Source organism: Carassius auratus, chromosome 32 (genome assembly GCF_003368295.1).
Source record: "Carassius auratus strain Wakin chromosome 32, ASM336829v1, whole genome shotgun sequence".
Taxonomy (NCBI): Eukaryota; Metazoa; Chordata; class Actinopteri; order Cypriniformes; family Cyprinidae; genus Carassius; species Carassius auratus.
In genome coordinates, this window is record NC_039274.1 from 7,836,188 (window position 1) to 7,857,907 (window position 21,720).

Consider the following 21,720-nt stretch of genomic DNA (forward strand, 5'->3'; position numbering starts at 1 on the left):
TTCACTTTTAAAAGGTTTTATCAAAGATATTCTTGAAGATAAAAAATAAAGCAAAACCAAAAAGGCATTTAAAGATACAAAGTCAAAACATTTGTAGGCAGTAAATCACAGCACAACGCTTTGTCATGTGAGTAACATTAAGTCACCTTAATATTTGGTGTAAAAAAAAATGCATTGCCTTGTACAGTACAGTCTTCAAGTTATTGTAGGCTTCAAAACTGAATGTTTTTTTTTTTCTTTCAGTTAATATTCATGCACCAGTCACAGCTAAGCTAAAATAGATGCATACAAACATCATTACACGGTTTAAAAACGTTAAAATCCTAAACTAATAATGGTTTTTAAACACATGCTTTTCGTACTTATTTCAGTGTCAGACTATCAGTAAAACTTTCTCCTTAATAAAATACCACACTGCATTTAATAAAACGGTTTTTCGTAATCCATACTGGTCTCACAGGGGAATGGTTTCATGGCATGATTTGCAAACAAACCCCCTAAAAGCGACTATTAATTCATCACAAGGCTGGTTGTTCAGTGGTTTCAGATGCAACTGATTTTTCTCAATAGTTGTGCAGGCGCTGAGTGGGCTGTTTGTAGTAGCCATAGCTGCGCTCTGAAGGTGAGTAGCGTGTTCTAGTGAGGTTTTGTCTGTTGAGGGCACCACGGGTCAGCTTTCTGTGCTCATTATAGACTCTGGCACGCTGCACTGAGAGCAGAATGCACTGTAAACCCAAATTAGTAAGCAGAACTCAAAAAATTTGATGTAACTCGTTGCCTCAAATTTTTTAAGTTAATGAACTTAAAAATTTAATTTTAAAAAAAATTAAATATCTATATTACATACTACATAAACCTTTTAATTTCAGTTAAATTAAAACATGTTATGAAATTAACTGAAATAGTTTTAGTTACAGTGACTTAAAATTTAGCTTTCACATACTCAAGACATTTAGTTAAAAACACTTTAAAAAAAAATTTCACAAAGAGCCACTTTTAAGTTGAATGAACTCATTATTTATTAGTATCTTTGTCTTTGTGTTTTAAGTACAAGTTACTCAAACCTTTTAAAACACAAGACTCAAAATCATATGAATCAAAACTAATTTTTTTGATGTAACTCGTTGCCTCAAATATTTTAAGTTCAACAAACTTAAACAGTTTAAAATTACAGTGTGCTGAGTTCTTGTCCTTTCCTATTTAACACTTCATTTAAAAGACAGAAAAAAGGTGCACTATGATAAAACCTGAAAAACTGATTAAGACCACATCTCTGACATTACAAATTCACAAACCTGCATGAACTTTTACAAAAACATGAACCATTTAAAACTAAATTACATGCATTGTTACCAAGTACTACCCAGCTGTACTTAACAATTGTAAAGAACAAGAGCTGTTTTAAAATCACAAATAACATTTAGAAATGAAAACTGCACATTAATAAATGCACACTGTGCACATTTTGGGGGAAAAAAGTGCAAAAACCTTTCAACCATTATTTTCACAAATTGTTTTTACATTGAACTACTGAGGAACTGCCAGGCCTTAGTAATTTTTCCAATACATTTCTACATACACATCAAGTCATTTTTGAGACTCTGTAACTTGGGTGACAGTTTACCCTCATCAAGACCAAGCAAAATCTTTTGAATGAATTCAAAAGTGTTGGTCAGTCCCCTGGGATAGTTGAGGTGTAGTGCATAGATTAGTCCAAACATTACCAGGAAGGCATCAGCAAATCTGGAGAGGCTGCCCACAATCTCACTTTCGATGACAACAGAGATTTTCACAGGCTGGAAGTGAACTGGACTTGTGTCATTATCTTTGATGACTGTGAGGAGAGCCACTGCAACATCTAAAAGCTCTGGCTCATCAGATGTGTCCTGTAAAATAAAATGGATATTAAAGCAAAAACAGAATATCTGTCAAGCCAGCCAAGCTAACAGTAAACAAACGTTGCAAGAGATTGATACTATGCAACAAAAAAAAAAGCGTAAAAAATAATCTAGAACTAAAACTATTTTACAGTGGGGTCAAAGAAAACAAATCGCACAAACTATTTGGTTGGAAAGACTGAACAAGAGTAAGCATGTATGTATTTATAAGAACTGTTTAGTGTGGTAATGTGATATTTCTTTTTTTAAATACTCACCATGCAGGTCCTTAAAAACCCAGAGACGTCCTCACGTAGATACACAGGAAGCGCATGAAGAACAGTGACACGTTTGGTGTGTATGTCATGAAACTCCTATAATGATAAAAACAGAACTGTACATAACTAAACTGTAAATTCTAAACAATACAATCAGATATGCAAATACAAAAAAAAAAAAAAAAAGGACAAGTTGTAGTGTTCAAAGCTGATTTGAATCATCAACATTTTCTAATGTTTTCAAACTTTAATATTTTAATTAAGTTTTAGCCTACAAAATGTACAACAATATTTTTACCTGGTCATCATGGATTCTTAGGATTTCAGTTAAAGTATCTGATGTCTTCCCGGTTCTGGATGCTTTCTGTCTGAACAGGGTCATCAGTCTAGGAAGATGTCGGTCAAGCTCAGAGTAGAATGTGTTGGGCAGGTTCTCGTTTGTAATCCGTTGGAACTCTGCATACACCTACATTTTAAAACAATGAAAGACAGAGAACACAGCCATGTTCATTATGTGAACCTGGTTAATCTACTACCCCCTCACAGAAAACAGCCCCTGAATGTGGTACATGTTATCAAGAAAGCAATAACAGGACAAACAGTGTTACCCCACATTACCTCAGATTCCATTTTGAGTGCAGGCCAGAGTTCCATGAGCTCTTTTACTGGTGGGCATGTCTTCACTATGGTCTGTCGCCGCAGAGCAAAGGTGGTTTGCATCATCTTTTTTATAAGTGGTTTTTTATAAGTTCTTCTCAGCTTTCTTCATTTCATCAACAATTTTCTGTCTCAACTGTTCAAGAGTTGAGGGATTTTCTCCTTGGGGAAAGTTGGGCAAAAAGTTTACTTCTGCTCGTTTGGGTCTTTTAATATTTGAATGTGAAGATTCATTGTCAGGATTCATTGCACTCCTTTTTCCAGCATTTACAGTGATCTCTGGACATCCAGCCCTTCTCATCTTGCTCCTATAGTTCCCCATCTTAAATTTGAGGCTATTTTTCCACCCATTCCAGCCAGTCTGAGATCCTGCTTCTTTCAAGCAAGGATGTTTTACCACAAGAGCCTCAGCTACCATTGCTATCTCCTTATCACTGGGATAAGCCTTGTAGTCATACATCACAGATGCTAGCTTTTCTAAAATGTCATGTTTTATGTCTCTAGTTAACTGAAGTTGCTTGTTGTTCTTCTCAAATTCGGCATTACCTTCCCGAAGTCTCAGTTCAACGTCAAAAGAAAATGTGGGAATTGGAAAAATATGTGAAGGCCATCTTCTCCCACGTTCTGAGGATGATACACTTGACATTGTTTCTGTTGATGCAACAGAGCTGGAATCTTGCTCAAATGACACATGCACAACAGCTTTCTGTGGCAACTCATCAATGTCAGAGAGGGAAGTAAGTTTTCCATCAAAGTCAGGGTCTTCATATTTTAAACTGAAGTCAAGGTCTATTTCCAGCTGTTCTTTTATAACAGCAATCAGTGCATCAACAGAGGCTGGTCGTGAACTAAGTTTTAATTTTCTAGCCCGGTCTGGCTCAACAACACGAAGGATCATGGCTTGTGGAGATAAAGCTGCCATTATGCTGATGGAAATCAAAAGATTGGCATGTATAAATACTTATTAAAATACACAGATTATATACTGCACCGTAATAAAAATAGTAATTGATTCATGAAAAATACTCACCACTGGCTTGTTTTATTTGTATGAATCTCTTGGGTGTCAACAGAAGCGAGCCTTCTACCTCGTATGCAGAGAGAGGGACTGAATCGTTTAAGTCAGACCTTAGGTGGATTGACAGACTTGTCTGTGAAGGTGAGAGCTCATAGGATCCAAGATGTTCTGAAAACCAGGACTCACAATCAGAACAAAGGAATGAAATGGTGCTATTGACAAGGTAAATGTGTTCTACTCTGCAAAACCTAGGTAGTCCACCACTCTCTCCGACAGACAAAAACATTCCACAGACATAGTCTGTGCCATTGATGGTAACCTTTGATGTCTGGTATATTGTGTCACTAGTTGTTAGTCTTCTGATGTGTAGCTGAGCTACTTCTGGTAGAGCTGAAACCAGAACAGAGTCAACACTGGACGCTTGTGTTTCAGGGTTGAAAAATGAAGGGGCAGCAAGATGGTATGCCATCATGTGTTGGTGTCTGACTGCCATTGTCTTCAAAATATTTTTGAAGTTTTGAGCGTCATGCACCACTCGTTTAAAAAAACGGTGTTTGGCCTCAAATCGCATTGTCCAAACATGCACCAGGGGCCCAAAGCACTTGATCATGGTGGGGTAATGCTCCACGTAGTGATGTTTAGGACGAAGGTTAAACTCTGGACTGAAAATAGTCTAAGGTTTCATCAGTAAATGATGGGCATAATGCTAACTGCACTACCTCTTTCAGTTCCATCAAAACTGTCCATGCACCATCACCTTCTGGTACTACACTGCCTACAAGTAATGGAAGCAGTCGGAGCAGAGTAGCATTTTCATGTCCATTCCCTCCTATCGTTCCTCGAGACAAAAATGTTTTGGGAATTGGATGAGGTCTATCCACTTTATCAGTGTGCTGATATGGGAATGATGCAATCTTTTGGTTCAAATACTCTAAAGTGAAGTACTTCATCCGGATCATAGTCTTAATGCAGAGAGAAAGCTCCACAGGAACTATTCCTTCCAGAAGATCATGAAGTACATCTGGAGGAAAGCCTGTGATTGGATGAAAGTAATCCAGGGAGTCACGCAAGACACAACTAGCTTTAACACCAAAGTGGTTGGAGCAAGTGTCACTTTCCAGAAGGTTTTGTACATGAAGGTCATGGCTGTCTTTGGTTCTTTGAGAAAACTGCCTGGCTTCAGTTGCTTTAAACTGTTCTCTTGTGGCCAAGCAGAATCTGCAAACATAGCCTTCTTTAAATGACTCCACAAAGCCACTTAATCCATGGGCGGCTAGATTGTCAGCAGAAACACAAAAGATGGTACCTTTGACATTGCGACCAGCTCTTTCAATAAAGACACCATCCTGTTCAAGAATATGAACATCACGTAATAATGGAGCAAGTACAGCTGCATACCCATGCTTATGGATGTCTGTCACTTTTGCAAGCAATGCTAGCTGTATATTGTGTAAAGTTGATCTGTGTTTTGGTGGCATATTGGCAAATGCCCAGTAAACAGCACAAAGTTTGTGAATTTTACGTGATGTGCCAAGTGGGTTGGCAATTTCAAGATCATCAATATATAGCTGGAGGGGTAAAAGGAGATCACCGGTTGAAAATAATTCATTTTCAAGGAAATAAGAGCCATTGCAACATGATGCATATTGACCAGAATTGGTATTTGGATCAGTAATTATTTTTAGAATGTCTGTGTTCTTAAACAACTCCTGAATCATTCGAAGGATAGGAACATACATTATGGAATGTCCAAGTTGCTCCAGCTGATACTCAGTTGGCATTACACATGGATAGTTGTGCTCAAAAAAGATTTTTCTGCACTTCGATGTGGATAACTCTGCACAATTAGAAGTACTAGTAAATATAACATTAGAGTCCATAACTCCACTTACAACCTCATCCAGTGCAGATTCTGCCAAATTGCAACCATTTCTCTGCAATATATCTTGCATTTCCTTCTTGATCAAAGGCTGCGATAAGAAGCAGACCTGATTTAAATGCTCCACTATTTCCTGGGTAGCTGTGTTTGAGACATGGAGGATTGCCTGCATCTAGGGCTGCACGTTTTCAAGTTTTTCATTAACCGTTAACCGAGGCCCTTAGCGGTTAATAATCGGTTAACCATAGTGTGCGCCAGGGTTTCCGTTGTCCGGTAATTTCCAGACATTGGCCAAAAAAAGAAAAAAAAATGTCCGACAAAATTTAATCTCTCCGGTCAATTTGTCCTATTAAAACTACCTAATAATCCCGCCCACTAACACAATCTGTATTTGAGAATAAGCCTAAAATGTATAAAGCAAATATACACCGACCTTTGGCTATGTTATAAATAAAGGAACAGGCTCTAGTAATGGTTATGTAACTTTCCGTGTTTAGGCGAAGGTAACAAGCAGGCTCCGCGGCCGCCTCGCTAAGGCTATGACTATGATATGTTTGACAGGTACAATATTTGAAAATCGATAATTATTTTTTTTAATTACATTTATATCTGAATTTATGTCAACCTATAGACTTTCAAATATCAAAATGTCATGAATTAATATGTATTTGTGTACAAAATGACATATAAACATATTTTCCTATTATATTTTGCCTGGAAACGCTTCCAACAAGGCGTCAGTTCTATTTCTAGCATGCAAGCGTCGAGCCGCGCCTGAGCCGCGCGTCTCACGCAGGCAGTCGGCAAGCTCTAACCTGTTAACATGGGAGCCGAATTAAAAACAGACACGCCACGCAGCTGAGATGCTTTCGCTCATCGCCACGCATTCAGTGAGACCTGACCGGCCTAATGATGCCCGGGTGTTGGCTGTTGAGATTACAACAACGAGGTTGTACTTGAAGTATGTCTAAGCACTGTATTGCAATACTTGCATTTTGCCCCGTCACTCTCAATTTTAAAGTGCTCCAACGCTTTACTTTTTTTTGCCCGCTTCATATTAGAAAAATGACTTCTTCTTGTGGACATTACAAATGTCTGGGAGCGCTCTGGCGGTCTCTGGTGGTGCAAAAATGTATTACAACTAAATTCAATGCACGCCATTGACGTCACTTAACCGAGCAAAATGTTTCACTCGGTTACGCAATTTTTAACGGTTAATCGGTTAACCGGTTAACCATGGACACCCCTACCTGCATCTTTAGAAATAAGGAAGATAAATTCATTCTGAGATCTTGTTTTAGTTTGTCAGTGTCACACACACCATCATCCCCCAATGGATCCTCATCTATACCTGAAGGTTCTTCATTCAAATCACCATCAACTGCAGGAATACTGGGTTGAGCAACTTCACTGACAATGTCATTTTTAAAGTCTGACGAAACACTTGCTTGGTGTGATCTACTTTTATGAGAATTGAATGTAGAGTACACATTAGTGGTAAAGCTGCAATCCTTATATGGGCAAGCCACTGTTTCATGATTTCTTAAATGCCTTCTAAGATGGCAGAAGACAACAGATTCAGAAAAATGCTGCTGAAATGGGCATAAAGGGCATTTAAACAACAGAGACTGCTGACAGTGTTCTGCACTACTGCCAAATTGGTGAGTGTGACATCTTGCCAAATGAGTTCTAAGACTATTAAAAGTCTTAAATGTACACATGCAATAATTGTAGATGCATGGAAGGGGGCATACACTGGAAAAGTGGCTATGCTGCAGTCTGTAGTGCTTAAATATTTGCAGTCGTTCAGTAAAAGAAGCTGAACACAACTTACACTGCCAAATCATATTGAAGCCAACAACCTGAAAGAAAAACAAAATTAATGTTAGAAAGTGTATAGCTCCAAAAAAGAAAAAAGAAAAAAAACAGTTTAATTATCCGAGTACAATTCAACAAACAGGTTACATGACCATGACCAGAGAATACAGCTACCACTTGAGCTGCACGATTAATTGTTAAAAGATCTCGATTGAAACTGCAATATATATTCTGAAAGATCATAATTTACATGGCACAATTACGTTGTTACGCCAATAGGTGCCGACAAGTAACGTTAACCATTAAATATGAATTTTCACTGAATAATTTGTGAGAAATTTGAATTATTTATCCAGTAATGAAACATGTAAAAAGTTATGTTGATGTAACACCAAACATAAAGGGGACTACTATATAATAGACAGTTGCAGCTGTTAAATATTAAGCCGGAATGTGATAGTTGTGGGCCACAGTGTTTTATATGTCAAAACAGATGTTTTGTCAAATTGCGTATCAGTGGCACATCACCTAATTGGGAAAAGTATTTTTTCCAAGTTATATAGTGTTTTTGCACACCAGACAAAATTAGTAACTAATGTTTATTTTTAAATCGCGTGTCTAATGTCTTTAAATAAAACAAATGGAACGTTAGGCAAAGTTACATTGTCTCGTACGTTGTGCAAGCGGAAATATAGACTATGATCCGTTCGAAAATGATATAGAAGTTAACTAATGTGTAACATATGCTTCGCCCGTTCGCCGTTCATTTTTTTTTCAGGCCCATTTCATCAGTTATTCCTTGCAGGACATCCATTACTTTTGGATGTAAATATACGTAACTGGTGAACGCTATTTAAAGTTTTTTCTAGACTAAACTGTTGCAACTGTTCACTAGATAAGCGCCTATTTAAAATGCATTTAACACTTACCGTGATAACTGCCGACAACTTGAAGCTGAGATCCTCCTCACTCACTGCAGTATTTTGTGGCGCCAAAGCAAACGTTATCCAAGCGTTGCGCGCTCCCACAACGTCGTAAAAGTCTCACACTGACCTTGGAGCACGTTAGCCGCGTAAGCCAATAAAATAACGACCCTTACGTCAACGGAAAAGTTTTTTAAACAAACATTTTTTTTACTGCATGTGATAAAGGCCCATTCTATATATAATACTGTATATATAATAGATATATAATATATAATATAATATTGTATTTTGTGCACACATTAAAACAGCTGTTCTGGTTAGTGTTAACGTTTATGTAAAATTTGTAATATTTATGTAATATTTTTCTTGCAAAATAATTTTTAAAGCTGAATTCATGAAGACACAAGCTTCATTAGTCAAATGAAGTTTTTATTTTATTTTAACTTATTTATATGTATATAATTTAATTAAAGGTGACAAATTGCTTCACCACACACACACGCACACACACACAAAGTTTACTAATGTCATATGCAGACATCATGTTGAAACAACTAAAAAAATAAAAATAAAGAATAAGTAAAGTTAAATTATATTCCTAAGTGACACTTACTTAATGAGCAAGTTGTTTCAGTTAATCAAAAATAATAATTTTAAATCACTCAAAAACTATTAAAAAGTCACACAAACCCAAACTACTTGAGTTAGTAGAACTTTTTTGGAAAATTAAGTTTATACTACTCAATCAGTTTAATTATTTTGAGCATTTGGGTTTACAGTGTGGTGCTGCAGGGTAAAGGGCTGCCCCATGCAGCTAACCGCCAAGAAACGTGACGTCTGATTGGCACAGGCCTAAAGGGATAGTTGACGAATCACAAGTCAACAGTTAAAACATGGAAATATAGGATACATATAAGTGTGACATCAATAGACTTAATTATTTCATATTATTTTAACTGCCATTCAAAAGTTGGGGTAAGGATGAATTAAATCAAAAGTGAATGTGAAGACAAATATTTCAAATAAGTGCAGATCTTTTAGCCCTTCTATTAATAATAATAATAATAATGAAAGTCACAATTTCCACAAAAATATTAAGCACAACTGCCTATATTAAGCAAACCTGTTTTCAACATTAATAATAATCTTTTCCAAATCAGCATATTAGCATGATTTTTGAAGGACACTGAAGACTGGAGCAATGGCTGCTGAAAATTCAGCTTTGCCAACACAGGAATGAATTACATTTTAAAATATATTTTTAAAATAGAGAAGTTTTTTTAATTTTTATTTTATTGTAATATCTAATAAAATGACTGTTTTACTATATTTTTAACCAAGTACAACCTTGGTGAGCATGAAACTTCTTTCAAAAATACGGTATATAAAACAAATCTTACTGACCCCAAATATTTGAATAGTATATAGTGTATATGAAACATATAACGTCATTTTAAGTCGTTTAATTAATAAATATTAGCTCATTAGAGATGAGCATTGCAAATGATAGTGGTCTTGTTGTCCTTAAATGTACCTAGGCTTGTCCTCTGTTTCTTCATCTGAGCCGAGCTCTTCCTGATCAGGATTCATCTGGTATACAGACATGCTGGGGTGCTCGATCAACAGGTTCTCAAGACTGTTTGTGTCAGCGGAACCAAGTGACAGATTTTCTGCACAGGAAGCATATATTACTTCAGTTTAAAAACATTACTTAGGTCGATGGTAATGAGAGAAATCCGTAGGGGAACACAAATTCAGGTCCAGTTCCAATAAGGGATGTCAGAGCAGCGTTGACGCTTGAATTCATGGGACAATTTATTTCCCTTTTTTTTTATACAGGCCCAATGATTAAGCTACAATATAATGGATACCAGGGGTAGTTGTCAAACAGGTGTTTGCCAAGGATGATAACTGTTTTAAGTTTTAGACTATAGAGATAAACAAGTGTTAGATAAGTGAATGCAATGAAACCACACCAGATACATTCAGACAAGATAGTGAGGGTTGTTTTTACCTACTCAGCACAAGTTATTTATTTATTTTTTTCACCAGCATGCTTTTGTCACATTTTGAAATGTTACCCATTTATGTACTGTATTACAATATGTCACTAGTGTACATCACAGTTACTTAGATGTTTTTTTCATTGTATAAATTGGCCTTCATATGTCTAGTGAACTGCCCTGGTTTCCTTTATATTTCAACTATAACATACACAGAAGCTAGAAATGAAGGTAACGACACTCACACTTTAAGCCTGATAAGAGTTGATTATTATTTACATCAATAAACCTAAGGATTATTTTAGTGTAAAAATCGGTCATATTTGAGCAATATAACCAAAACTTACCATGTATCTTTATAACAACCCATTCTCCTTCATCAAACTCGAGGAGGTTCGCACAGTTATCAGTTTCTTCTGCATTATCACTGTCTTTCTCTTCGCTTCCCAGCAGCTGTGCAAGTATTCTACTTATCATTTTCTGTTATGGCTTTGTCAGACTGTTATCTGTATAAAAGGAAAAAAAAAAAAAAAGGAAAAAAATTCAGTAAAGAGTTATGTTGCCCTCTAGTGGACTCGACCACCAAGGCAATATTTTCCCTTTTGAAATGAGCAAATTAAGCATGCAAGTGTTTCTTTCTGTTGCTAAAGTTGTTGATGGAAAGCAACGTGCAAAATGTTTCAGGTGTCACATCAGACACTGTAGACAGCTTAACGAAATATTAAATGTAAGGTCATTTTCTGCTGGCCTGGTACAACTGATGCACTTGGCAACACATCAGCTGGTTGACCTAGACATGCTGTTCCCTTCCACAGACGGCTTATTTTTAACATTGTCTGGAATCTCTTTCTAAATTTAGCTTGATTTTAGACTAAAATCATATGTGAATCAGAATGAGATCATCCATACTCCTGTACAGGATCATATATGTGCAGGCATCTCATCCTACTCTGCTAAACTTTGCTACTTTTTTAAAGAATAGCATTTTCCTTACAAAGCTAACTTATTCGTACACATCACATCGGGTGACTTAAACCAGGGTAACGTTGAACAAATATGCACTTTATAAGACCCTTTTACCATTTAAGTTTATTTGAAATATTGGTGATGAAGACATCCGCTTGACTTTATCAACTGGTTCATTTACTTTTCTTTACGGTCGTTTTTGTAATCAATAAGAAACTAAACACTGTTGTGTTTATAATTAATAGCCTAGTCTAAAATGATCTCCACTATACGTCAGTAAGTGGGACAGGAAGGAGTGATCAGCTGTTAATCATGTTTACAGTCAAGGGCTGAATGTAACATTGCTACTGAAATAGCCTTTCTAGCATATAATCTCGACAATAATGAAATAGGCGGATTATCGAAGAAACTAATGACATTAATGTACAACAAAATAAGAGTAGCTGCTTTTGTCGATCTTGTCCTTCAAAAAGTTTGAATGGAGCATATTCATAAATTAATAAAAGGTGTCTAAACACATTTGAGTGTTTAATTACAAAACAATCAGCTTGATTGAACTAAGATCGGCGCAGTGTTTTCGAGAAAACAACACATATAGGTTACGCCTACTTTAAATTGTAAAGAAATTTGTCATTTCAGAAAGATGCGGTGAAACTACGTTTAAGTTTTGCCCACCTTGTAAGCTGTCAGCTTTGCTTTTTTTCCCCCAGCCTAAAATGCCTCTATTCTGTCTTTATTGTGTCGCCGTCGCTCCCGTCGATGTACAGTCTGGACTTGTTTATGTACGCGAGGCTCCTCCTCCTTGTTCTTGACTGTACTCAACCTGACGTCGACAGGCTCCGCCCAGGAGGCGGTGCGTCAGTGGTATTCGGTTGTATTCGCACAGATGCTGTTGTTTAAGGCGCTCCATATGGTTCATTTGTTGACAAACTGACAAATAAGACACGACGGATAAGTATACTTGCATTTTGATGAACCTGACACTCCAACCCTATCTGTTGGACACTCCTAAAAAAGCAACTTCTTATATAGATAACGAAGACAGTTAGTACAACTAGATAAAGAAACGTTCAAGACAAACCCCTTTCAAAGGGTTCTATCAAATTACATCAGAATTGCACTTTTAAAAGGCTATTGAGAACATTTAAGAATACTTTACAGTATCTTACTGTACATATTACAGTAAAATACTGTTCAAATTACAAAAATCAGTTAAAGTATAGACTAAAACCAGTTTTTTGTTGCCTCTGTATAGCCTAAATATTTCCCTTTCTTTCTTTCTTTCTTTCTTTCTTTCTTTCTTTCTTTCTTTCTTTCTTTCTTAATTTATCTTTTTCTTTCTTTCTTTCTTTCTTTCTTTCTTTCTTTCTTTCTTTCTTTCTTTCTTTCTTTCTTTCTATCATCTTGAAGGATGGTGTTGTGACGTGCACCACACAAACTTAATGTGGGGTAGTATTCTGAATAACCTGAGACAATGCCAGTTCTTTATTTCTATCATATTATCTATGATAATAACAGATTATATCTATCAAAATAACAGATGAGCAATTAAAGAGAAACATCTCCTAATTACATTTAATAGGCTGGAATGACAGAATCTTGATGAGATGCATATAATCTGGCTACCTAATATGAATGATCTGAGTATGTGATGCTTTCTGTCGTTTTCGTATTTCATATTAATATTGTCAATTAAAGCTAGGGGACAGACTGTGAAGTGTGCAAAATGTAGAGTACTTGAGCAATCCCACAGTGATTTCACCCAGAGTGACTGGAACAGGCGACTGTTAGCTCCTCTTGAAAGAAGAAAAGGTAAGCTTTTTACAAATGAGTTTTAATATTTATCATACCAATATGACAAAATTATCTGATAGTATACTGTTTTTTTATTTGTTTTAAAACTATGGCTTGTATTTTAATTGTTTTTTAAAGCATATTTTTTTATAAATAATGTTAATTTGTTTTATACAATTTTTTTTTTACTTATTTATTTTGCATAATGTAGGGAAAACTAAATAAAGGCTGAATTACTGTGAGCAATAAAATTAGCACATCATGAAATTATTTTAAAATAGTTGGTGTAATGATGCTGCATGTGAATAGGCAACTGGTTGATTAAAGTACTTCATCGGTGTTTGCTTATCAGTGTGCGTTTCTGATCTACTCATTTGCGTGTAAAAGGGCAAATAATCTATTAGCATTTATTTCCAGGTTTCTCTTGACATCACAATGAGCAGTCGAGTGGATGATGTTATGCAGCTTTGCTGTGAGGTCTCAGCCAGCAGGAAGATGAAAGCAGCTGTGAAGAGCTCTGGAAAGGGAGCTGCAGCGGCTGGCGGAGGTGCTTTTGTTGGGGGAATGGTTGGAGGCGCAGCCGGCATAGCTGTTGGTAAGAACTTGCCTCTATTTTCCATGCAATACTTGAACTTGCATCTACTTTCATCACAGGGTGGTGTTATGATATCATGCTAAATGGCCTGCAGTCTTTCTCAACCTTTTTTGTCTTCAGTAAGACTAATTCATCAACACCAAATAAGATATATTACTAGAAATTACAAATATATATTATTAAAAATTATAACTTAAATTAAAATTTGTAGGGCTATTACAAATAGATTATTATAAACAAACATTCACAAGATTGTTCTTTTTTATTTTTTTATTATTTTAGTCTTGTTTTTTTATTATTTAAACCTTTAGTCCTAATATTTTATTTTTAAGTTTGAAAAAGCACAACACTGTAATGTGCGCCTATTCTTTTAACGAAATAAGCAAAACAAAATTATTCACCTTTACAAACAAAGCTAATTAATCACTCTTCACATCTTCAATCACATCTATTAATGTATTAATATTACTCTAGGTGGTACTTTGGGAGGTCTTCTGGGAACTTGGATGACCAGTGGCCAATTCAAGCCTCTTCCAGAGATCATCAAGGAGCTGCCTTCAAACTATAAGGAGAAACTGTACTCAGATGTCATGGGTGCACTGGGCACACTAGACTGGACAGAAGTGGCTGGCCTCATTGCTCTGGTCATGGGCAGTGCTACTCTGCAAGAGCAAGTGCTTGCTGCTATACTCACTTACGCCACAAAAGATATCAAGGCTGAAGTGCAGTTTGGAAACTGACCCCTATGGGTTGATGTCACCGACCAGTGGTTCTCAATCCTGCATCCCGTTGCTTTTACATTTATGAGACATTTTTATCAAAAGCGACTTACAGTGCATTCAGGTATATACAGTTTTTTTTTTTTTTTTACTAGTATGTGTGTTCTGGGAATTGAACCCACAACCTTTTTCACTGCTAATGCAATGTTTTTGTACTTGTGTTTCTGTTTCTCTGCAGCTCCTATGTAGACTCATCAATCATCTTCTTATTATTATTAAGCAAAAACATTGTAACCTTATTAAGACATTCTGCTATTTCTGTGCTTAATACAGGTTATTCTAATAAAACAGGTTATATATTGGTATTTAAACCAATATATAGCCTATATATATATATATATATATATATATATATATATATTTTTTTTTTTTTTACTTAAAGATTGCTTATTTAATATTTTAATATGTTTTAATATTATTGATCAATGAAGTGAATGTCATTTGTATAAAAAAAAAGTTAAATGACGTCGCATGATTTTGTTCCGTTTTTTTTTTTTTTAAATCCACAGCTACATTTTTGTAGCTACTATTCATGTCAAGTGAATTTTATTTTATAATGGCGAAATAGGCCTCTCCTAGTTTATCAAACATGTCTCGTAAATCTTCGCTGACTAAATGCAGTCCAACTATTTTAAAGCCGCCTATGAACGCATCTGAGTACGGAAGTGCACGTCAAATATGCTACATCAAGCTCATGAAAATGATACCGAAAGTAACTTGAACTTGCTAAAACTCTGCTCAAGTTCGAAAACAATCAGGTAAGAACTGGGAAATTGGTTTAAGGTCTATTTTTGGTATTTAGCCTACAGCGCGTCATTAATGAAACGTAGCAGTCTACCTCAGAAACCCCAAATGAATGGTGAAATGTTGGCTGATCCCCAACCCCCGTTTTATTTTCTATGTGTACAAATCGTTTATCGTTTTTTATCTCCAGGCATTGTAAAAAATCAAAATGGCAAATCGTACAGATGATATAATGAAACTCTGCTGTGAAATCTCGGCAAACAAGAAGATTAAAGCAGCATTTAAAAACTCCGCGAAAGGAGCCGTCGTTGCAGGAGGAACTGCTTTTTTTGGAGGGCTGCTCGGTGGTCCTGCCGGGATAGCTGTTGGTACGTGTTCCTTCAATCCGTGATTTTGTTTTCTTTCGGTTTAGTTGACTTCTTAAGATGTTGCTATAGTATTGTTGTATTCATCTGTATTACTCCAGGTGCTGCTGTAGGGGGTGCTCTGGGCGGATGGATGACCAGCGGGCAGTTCAAACCTCTTCCTGAGATCCTCATGGAAATGAGTCCTAAACAGCAGGAGCAACTGTACTCCGATGTCATGGCCATAGTGGGTACACTGAAATGGACTGAGGTTGTGCAGCTGATTGCTCAAGTTAATGGGAACGCCTCACTACATGAGCAGGTGCTGGGTGCTGTACTTAATTTTACTAAAAACCAACTCAAAGCTGAAGTGAAGTATGAAGACTGACAGCTGGAGAGGGTGAATATTACTGGTTTAGTTTTGGTAATTTATTTTTTACAGAACTAGATGGACGAGTTGCTACTATATTTTGCATTTTGCTGATGAGAAGGCTAACGATACACTGCAACTTTTTGATCTATTTGCCGGTAGTACTGTTCTTTGTGCACTTTCCAATTGAAGATCGGTTATACAAGAAGATGGTTTCTGGATACTCTAGATTGGTCGTGGGACCTGTGTCTCACCTGGTTGGCGGCTGATAGCAACATTGCTCAGAAAGTTGCCCCCTGTACAATCAGCCTTTCTGTCATATATCTGACTTTTCAATAAAACACTATGACTTAAGAAGTAATAAAGTGGAACTTGTAAAAAATATTGGACCTACATGTTTAGACCAGACATTTTACATATCAGAAAAAATAGACATGATCATAAATGATTCAAAGCAGATGTTTTCATCATCCTTTTAATTGGTCAATGCAAAATGTATAATGTAGGCATCACTGCGTGTTGACATGAATGAATAAAGAAATACATAATGGTGATGTATAAAGGTGTTTTTATTCCAAGCCAAAAGTCCAAAGTAGAAAAATTATTGTTCCACTATAAAGAAAAACAAACTATATATACACATTCATACATATACAAGGCCGCTGTTATGTATTTTTTGTTTGTTTCTTTGTATGTATGTGTTTGTTAGTGTGTGTGTGTGTGTGTGTATGCTGTTATGTTTTTTCTTGGTCTGAAAAATATCAAATGTGAGTGTTCTGTGGGTGAAAATGCCTTGTTGTCACAGGAGAATGGCCAGACTGGTTCGAGCTGATATGAAGGTACAATAGCTCTAATAACCACTTATGATTAAGGTTTGATTTGATTTGATTTAATGGTTTATTTAAAAGGGGACAGTGCAATTTCATAAAACACATGAACAAACATGGTTAAAAAAAGCCAGAATTAGCCAAAAGGCTATTTTTCATCTGTAGTCCCCTGGCCAAGATGTAAAAAATGTATTAAAATACGAACAACAAAATACATTTACTAGTCTATGGCAAATGGACTACAGTATAACTACAATATAAATGACACTGTAAAATAACTTAAGGTACACTGTACCCGTTACAATAATAATACACACAAAAAACACATTTTCATATATCAAATATATAATACAGCTCAATAGGCTCGGCTTTTAATGTTGGCAGACATAATTGTTAATGAGCCAATTTTTGTTTTATTTTTTTTATTATTTTTTGTTATTTTTTGTAAAGGCCCTGTAAGTGTTGAGCTGTCTTACTTCCTCAGGTATAAAATTCCATTCAGTAGCACCCCTCACTGACCAGGCATTAGGCAAGTCATTGATATAAAGGCTAAATAAGAGGGGCCCAAATACGGAGCCCTGAGGAACCCCGGTGGTTAGCCTAATCGCTTCAGAATTGAAGTTGTTAATTAGTACATATTGTGTATGATCAGGTATGCAGAAGAATATCTCTGAATGCTCAACACGTGGAAACTTGAAGTAGATGGGGTAAAGCTGCAGAATACCACACCGATTGGCACTCCTGTCAGCTGAACAGGAAACCCAGGCTACAATTTGAAAAATAACGTGCCATGTCACAAAGCTGTTCATGTCCAACATGATTCTGAGTTCACTATCATGGCCTCCATGCCATGGTCACTAGATCCCAAGCCGAGGTGATGGAGGAATGGGAGATTTGCGTCATGGATGTGCAGGAACATGCTATCTTCTCATTATGGACAGAAATCTCTGATGCATATGCCTCCAGCACCTTGTCGAACTAATACCACAAAGAGTTAAAGCAGAATTAAAGAGGGTCCAACCCAGTACTAGAAAGGGCAAGCCAGTGATTTCTGTCAGGACGCATTTTCTGTTTTGTCCAAACAGGTGGGCCTACTGGGAAAATGTACACTTTACGTACAGGTTGTTTGACAGTTTCTCAGCACAGTTACATTACATTTAGGTGATGCTCCGAAATAAATGAAAAACATTATGCAAAATATCATAAGCATAGCAGCAGTTAAAGGGCCAGCTGCACAGGGAGCGGAAGTGGGAGTCACTCGCAGAAACTGAAAGTCAACAAAATAAAGAGGTAGGCTAAAGTCTGACAATTATGCTATATCAAAGCGCTAATGTAGTATATAAAACAAAATATTGTCAAAAGCAGAGATAGGCTAAAGTCTGCCAATTATGCTATATCAAAGCGCTAATGTAGCCTATATAAAACAAAATATTGTCAAAGGCAGACGTAGGCTGTGCATATTTACATATTTGATGTAACCTAACTTAGTCTCATAACTTGTTTAGCTTAGTTTGTTTTTAAGTTTGTTCAAAGAGTTTCCGATTGTGTGCGGTGTTAAATCTTACATCTGGGAGCAGTCAGCAGCTCGTTTGTTTCATGTTTCCCCTCCTCAGGCAGTGTTTGAACACGATACAATGATTCGTCAAGTAGACGACGTGATGGCGCTCTGCTGTAAACTCTCCGAGAGCAGGCAGATTAAAGCGGCTGTGCGGAACTCAGCCAAAGGAGCTGCTGCTGCTGCTGGAGGGGCTTTTGTTGGGGGGCTGCTCGGAGGTCCACCCGGTTTATTTATTGGTACGTATGCGTGCGTGTTTTGATTTCTTGTTGTCACCCACAAACTTTGACCAACTTCACTTCTTAACCACAGAGTGGCGCTATAATATCATCTATAAACAATGGTATGGTGGTGTGTTCTCTGAAGCTAGTATTTACTTTTTTTATCATATGATTTTATCGATTAACAATAATAGACAGCCTATTTAGTGACCCTAGTGCATCTTTAGCAGTTTGTTTCTCTTTCCTGCTTGATCTCCAGTTCCTGCTATGGTCCGCAGGTAGTTCTTTGGGAGGTGCCGTGGGATGGTGGATGACCAGTGGCACATTCCGTCCCCTTCACCAGATCATAATGGAGATGCCTCCTCAACAGAAGATGAAACTGTACTCTGAGGTCATGGCAGTACTGGGCAAACTGGATTGGGTTGATCTGGCTCAGCTCATTTTTCTGGTGATGGGTAACTCCTCTCTACAGATGCGAGTACTCACTACTTTAATCTCTTTTGCCACAAAAGAGCTCGGAGCCAAAGTGGAGTATGAACAAAAATAGTGTTAAAGTCACTAAAGCCACGTTTAAGCAAAGTTTGACTATCTGAAGAGCTTGTTTAATTCCGTTTTTTTTTTTTTTTTTAACATAAAGATACCTTGTGTTATGGTCGACTCCTTTTCCTATATTTCTATTTTAATCCAGTTTACCAGAGCCACAGAGTTTCACTGTAAACCTCAACATTTTTTTAATATTTAGATGCTTAAAATACTTTTCAAGTAATCAATAAGTGAGTAAATCCGAGTAAATAAGCAATAATCTTTTTTTAAAACACGTAAAATCAAGACCACCTCATGAGCCACTTCAGTACAGTTAAAGGGATATTACCTAAAACAAAAACAAAGAAAAGAAAATTCAGTCATTTGACTTTCCATTATATGGCCCAAATAATATACAGTTACAATAATATAAAAGTTTTTTCTACAAAAGTAAGACTGACACACAAGTTTGGAACAACATGAGGGTGAGTAAATTATGATTTTATCAATTTTGGTTAATAATACATCTAATTAGTTAAGCATATTAATCATATTTAAAAAAGCATATTAATTAGTTAAGCATATTAAGCCGTAAAAAAAAAAAAAAATGTTGTTGTTTTCATATTCATTTGATTTTTTTTTTTTTCTTAAAACCTAGGATAGGATAGGATTTAGCTGACCTGAATCAGAATCATCTTTGAATTTTTGTTGTTCTTTAAGGCTGCAACTAACTACACAACTTTTAATTTCATTATACACCTATACCCACTTTGTAAATCATCACAAAGCCGGCTCAAAATATCAAACATGTTTGATATCATCTGACTAGATGGATTTATAATCCGTAGCTAAAAAGTCTATGGCCATCATGCACTACACAAATTTCTGTGGAATCTGTAATTGTAACATGATTGACACAGCGTTATTTCATAATTGCAGGAATAACCCCTTAACACATGTACCACGTTATTGTAATTGTGTTTATCTGGTGCCCTATATGCACTACTGTTCAAAACTTTGGAGTTGATATGGTTTTTAATTTTTGTTTTAATTATCTTATGCTCATCGGTGTTGCATTTATTTGATTAAAACATAGTAATATTGTGAACTGTTATTACAAATATAAAATTAGTTTTAACATATTTTCAAATGTAATTTATTCACACAGTCATCACTCCAGTCTTTATTGACACATGATCCTTCAGAAATCATTCTAATGTGCTGATTTGGTGCTCAAGAAACATTTATTTTTATTAATGTTGAAAACAGATGTTCTGCTTAATATTTCTTTGGAAAATGGAAAGAAAACATGGAAAACATGATAAATTTTTCAGGATTCTATGATGATTAGAAAACTCAAAAGAAGAGGGATTATTTGAAACAGAAATCTTTTGTAACATTATGAATGTCTTATGTAACGATATGAATGCATCATTACTGAATAAAAGCTTCAATCTCATTGATGACATGTTAGGTTTTGTCATGTAGATTGAGATTACAAGTGGTTAATGTGGACTATTTCAAATCTAAATGCTTTTCACATAAAGAGGTGTGTGGACTGGATGGGCCACACAAAATTGAATCACATCATCATTTGAGCTTAATAATGTTGTAGAAAACAATATTGGCAATATTGCTTGTTGAGTGTGGAGGATATGGAGGATGTTTTCTTGTTTAGAAAATTTGAATATAAAGCTAAATTGATAATATCAATCTGATGATGATTTCATTTTGTCTAGATTTTTCTCGTCACATTTCTTTGAAAATGAGAAGCGGCTGGGCATTAAACCACAGTGTCTTACTCTTTCTGTATACAGTGTACTCTGTGGTTTTTAGAAAGCAGGAAACTGTTCTCAGAACAGCCGGTCTGAGGTCATAAGCTACACTCACGCACACCATGAGAACAAAAACCAGAAGACATTCACTGTGCGCTACAAATATAAGTGCAAACACACGGTGAAAAGAAGAATTATCAGATGATTGTCAAGGTTTTATAACGTCAGTTGTTTGTCAAGAAATACACAACTGCTTCCTTATTTCAAGATGTGTATGCATTTGCTATTATTTTCCCCTGAATAGGACAACATTGCATGTTTCCTGACGGCAAACATGAAAAGACTTTAAAAACTTTTCAGATACATGTGCACTCAATGGTGACTCTAAAAACATTTCACCAAAAAATAAAAATCTGTCAACGATTTACCCACTTTCATGTCATTTCAAACCCAAATTACTTTCTTCTGCCGAACATAAAATATATTTCTAGAAATGTCGTTTATTCTCTCTCTCTCTCTCTCTCTCTCTCTCTGTGTGTGTGTGTGTGTGTGTGTGTGTGTGTGTGTGTGTGTGTTTTCCATACAATTTAAGTCAGTGTTCACCAAAACAGTTTGGTTACCAACATTCCTCAAAATATCTTCTGTTTTGTTCTGCAGATGAAATAAAGTCAAACAGGTTTGCGACAACATGAGGGTGAGCAAACAATAACAATGTTATATATAAATATATTTATATATATTTGATAACTATGCCGTTACGGGCAATAAAAAC

At 36.1% G+C, this 21,720-nt stretch overlaps 5 protein-coding genes and 1 long non-coding RNA gene across 10 annotated transcripts; 3 read left to right on the forward strand and 3 right to left on the reverse strand.

The window, feature by feature from the left end:
• Nucleotides 1-208: 208 nt before the first annotated feature.
• On the reverse strand, nt 209-12,254 carry si:ch211-260e23.9 (tumor protein p53-inducible nuclear protein 1). Its single transcript, XM_026215337.1, has 5 exons — nt 12,098-12,254; nt 10,804-10,962; nt 9,988-10,123; nt 9,237-9,305; nt 209-723 (listed from the first exon to the last, which is right to left on the reverse strand). Exons 2-5 carry the CDS (start codon nt 10,931-10,933, stop codon nt 564-566), a joined length of 495 nt encoding a protein of 164 aa, XP_026071122.1. The 5' UTR covers nt 10,934-10,962; nt 12,098-12,254; the 3' UTR covers nt 209-563.
• LOC113051507 (uncharacterized) lies at nt 990-9,220 on the reverse strand. 4 transcript variants are annotated; one of them, XR_003276906.1, is made up of 7 exons: nt 8,457-9,220; nt 7,544-7,571; nt 3,843-3,998; nt 2,774-3,738; nt 2,454-2,621; nt 2,156-2,251; nt 990-1,886 (listed from the first exon to the last, which is right to left on the reverse strand). XR_003276906.1 is itself a non-coding variant. In XM_026215335.1 (6 exons), exons 3-6 carry the CDS (start codon nt 2,876-2,878, stop codon nt 1,572-1,574), a joined length of 684 nt encoding a protein of 227 aa, XP_026071120.1. In that variant the 5' UTR covers nt 2,879-3,738; nt 3,843-5,875; nt 6,960-9,220; the 3' UTR covers nt 990-1,571. The 4 variants fall into 4 exon arrangements, 1 of the variants encoding a protein (XP_026071120.1); XR_003276904.1 differs by having other exon boundaries at nt 3,843-5,875; nt 6,960-7,571; XM_026215335.1 differs by having other exon boundaries at nt 3,843-5,875; nt 6,960-9,220.
• A 571-nt stretch (nt 12,255-12,825) lies between the features above and the next one.
• Nucleotides 12,826-14,619, forward strand: LOC113052485 (protein C19orf12 homolog). Its single transcript, XM_026216909.1, has 3 exons — nt 12,826-13,234; nt 13,634-13,811; nt 14,286-14,619. Exons 2-3 carry the CDS (start codon nt 13,652-13,654, stop codon nt 14,549-14,551), a joined length of 426 nt encoding a protein of 141 aa, XP_026072694.1. The 5' UTR covers nt 12,826-13,234; nt 13,634-13,651; the 3' UTR covers nt 14,552-14,619.
• A 488-nt stretch (nt 14,620-15,107) lies between these two features.
• LOC113051510 (protein C19orf12 homolog) lies at nt 15,108-17,063 on the forward strand. The gene is made up of 3 exons (XM_026215339.1): nt 15,108-15,348; nt 15,525-15,702; nt 15,801-17,063. Exons 2-3 carry the CDS (start codon nt 15,543-15,545, stop codon nt 16,064-16,066), a joined length of 426 nt encoding a protein of 141 aa, XP_026071124.1. The 5' UTR covers nt 15,108-15,348; nt 15,525-15,542; the 3' UTR covers nt 16,067-17,063.
• Nucleotides 16,162-18,576, reverse strand: LOC113051511 (uncharacterized). 2 transcript variants are annotated; one of them, XR_003276907.1, is made up of 2 exons: nt 18,441-18,576; nt 16,162-17,853 (listed from the first exon to the last, which is right to left on the reverse strand). It is a non-coding gene; the product is annotated as an uncharacterized LOC113051511 (long non-coding RNA). The 2 variants fall into 2 exon arrangements; XR_003276908.1 differs by having other exon boundaries at nt 16,162-18,142; nt 18,441-18,557.
• On the forward strand, nt 18,025-20,270 carry si:ch211-260e23.7 (protein C19orf12 homolog). The gene is made up of 3 exons (XM_026215338.1): nt 18,025-18,165; nt 18,489-18,669; nt 18,930-20,270. The coding sequence occupies exons 2-3, from the start codon at nt 18,510-18,512 to the stop codon at nt 19,196-19,198; spliced, it is 429 nt and encodes a 142-aa protein (XP_026071123.1). The 5' UTR covers nt 18,025-18,165; nt 18,489-18,509; the 3' UTR covers nt 19,199-20,270.
• Nucleotides 20,271-21,720: the final 1,450 nt, after the last annotated feature.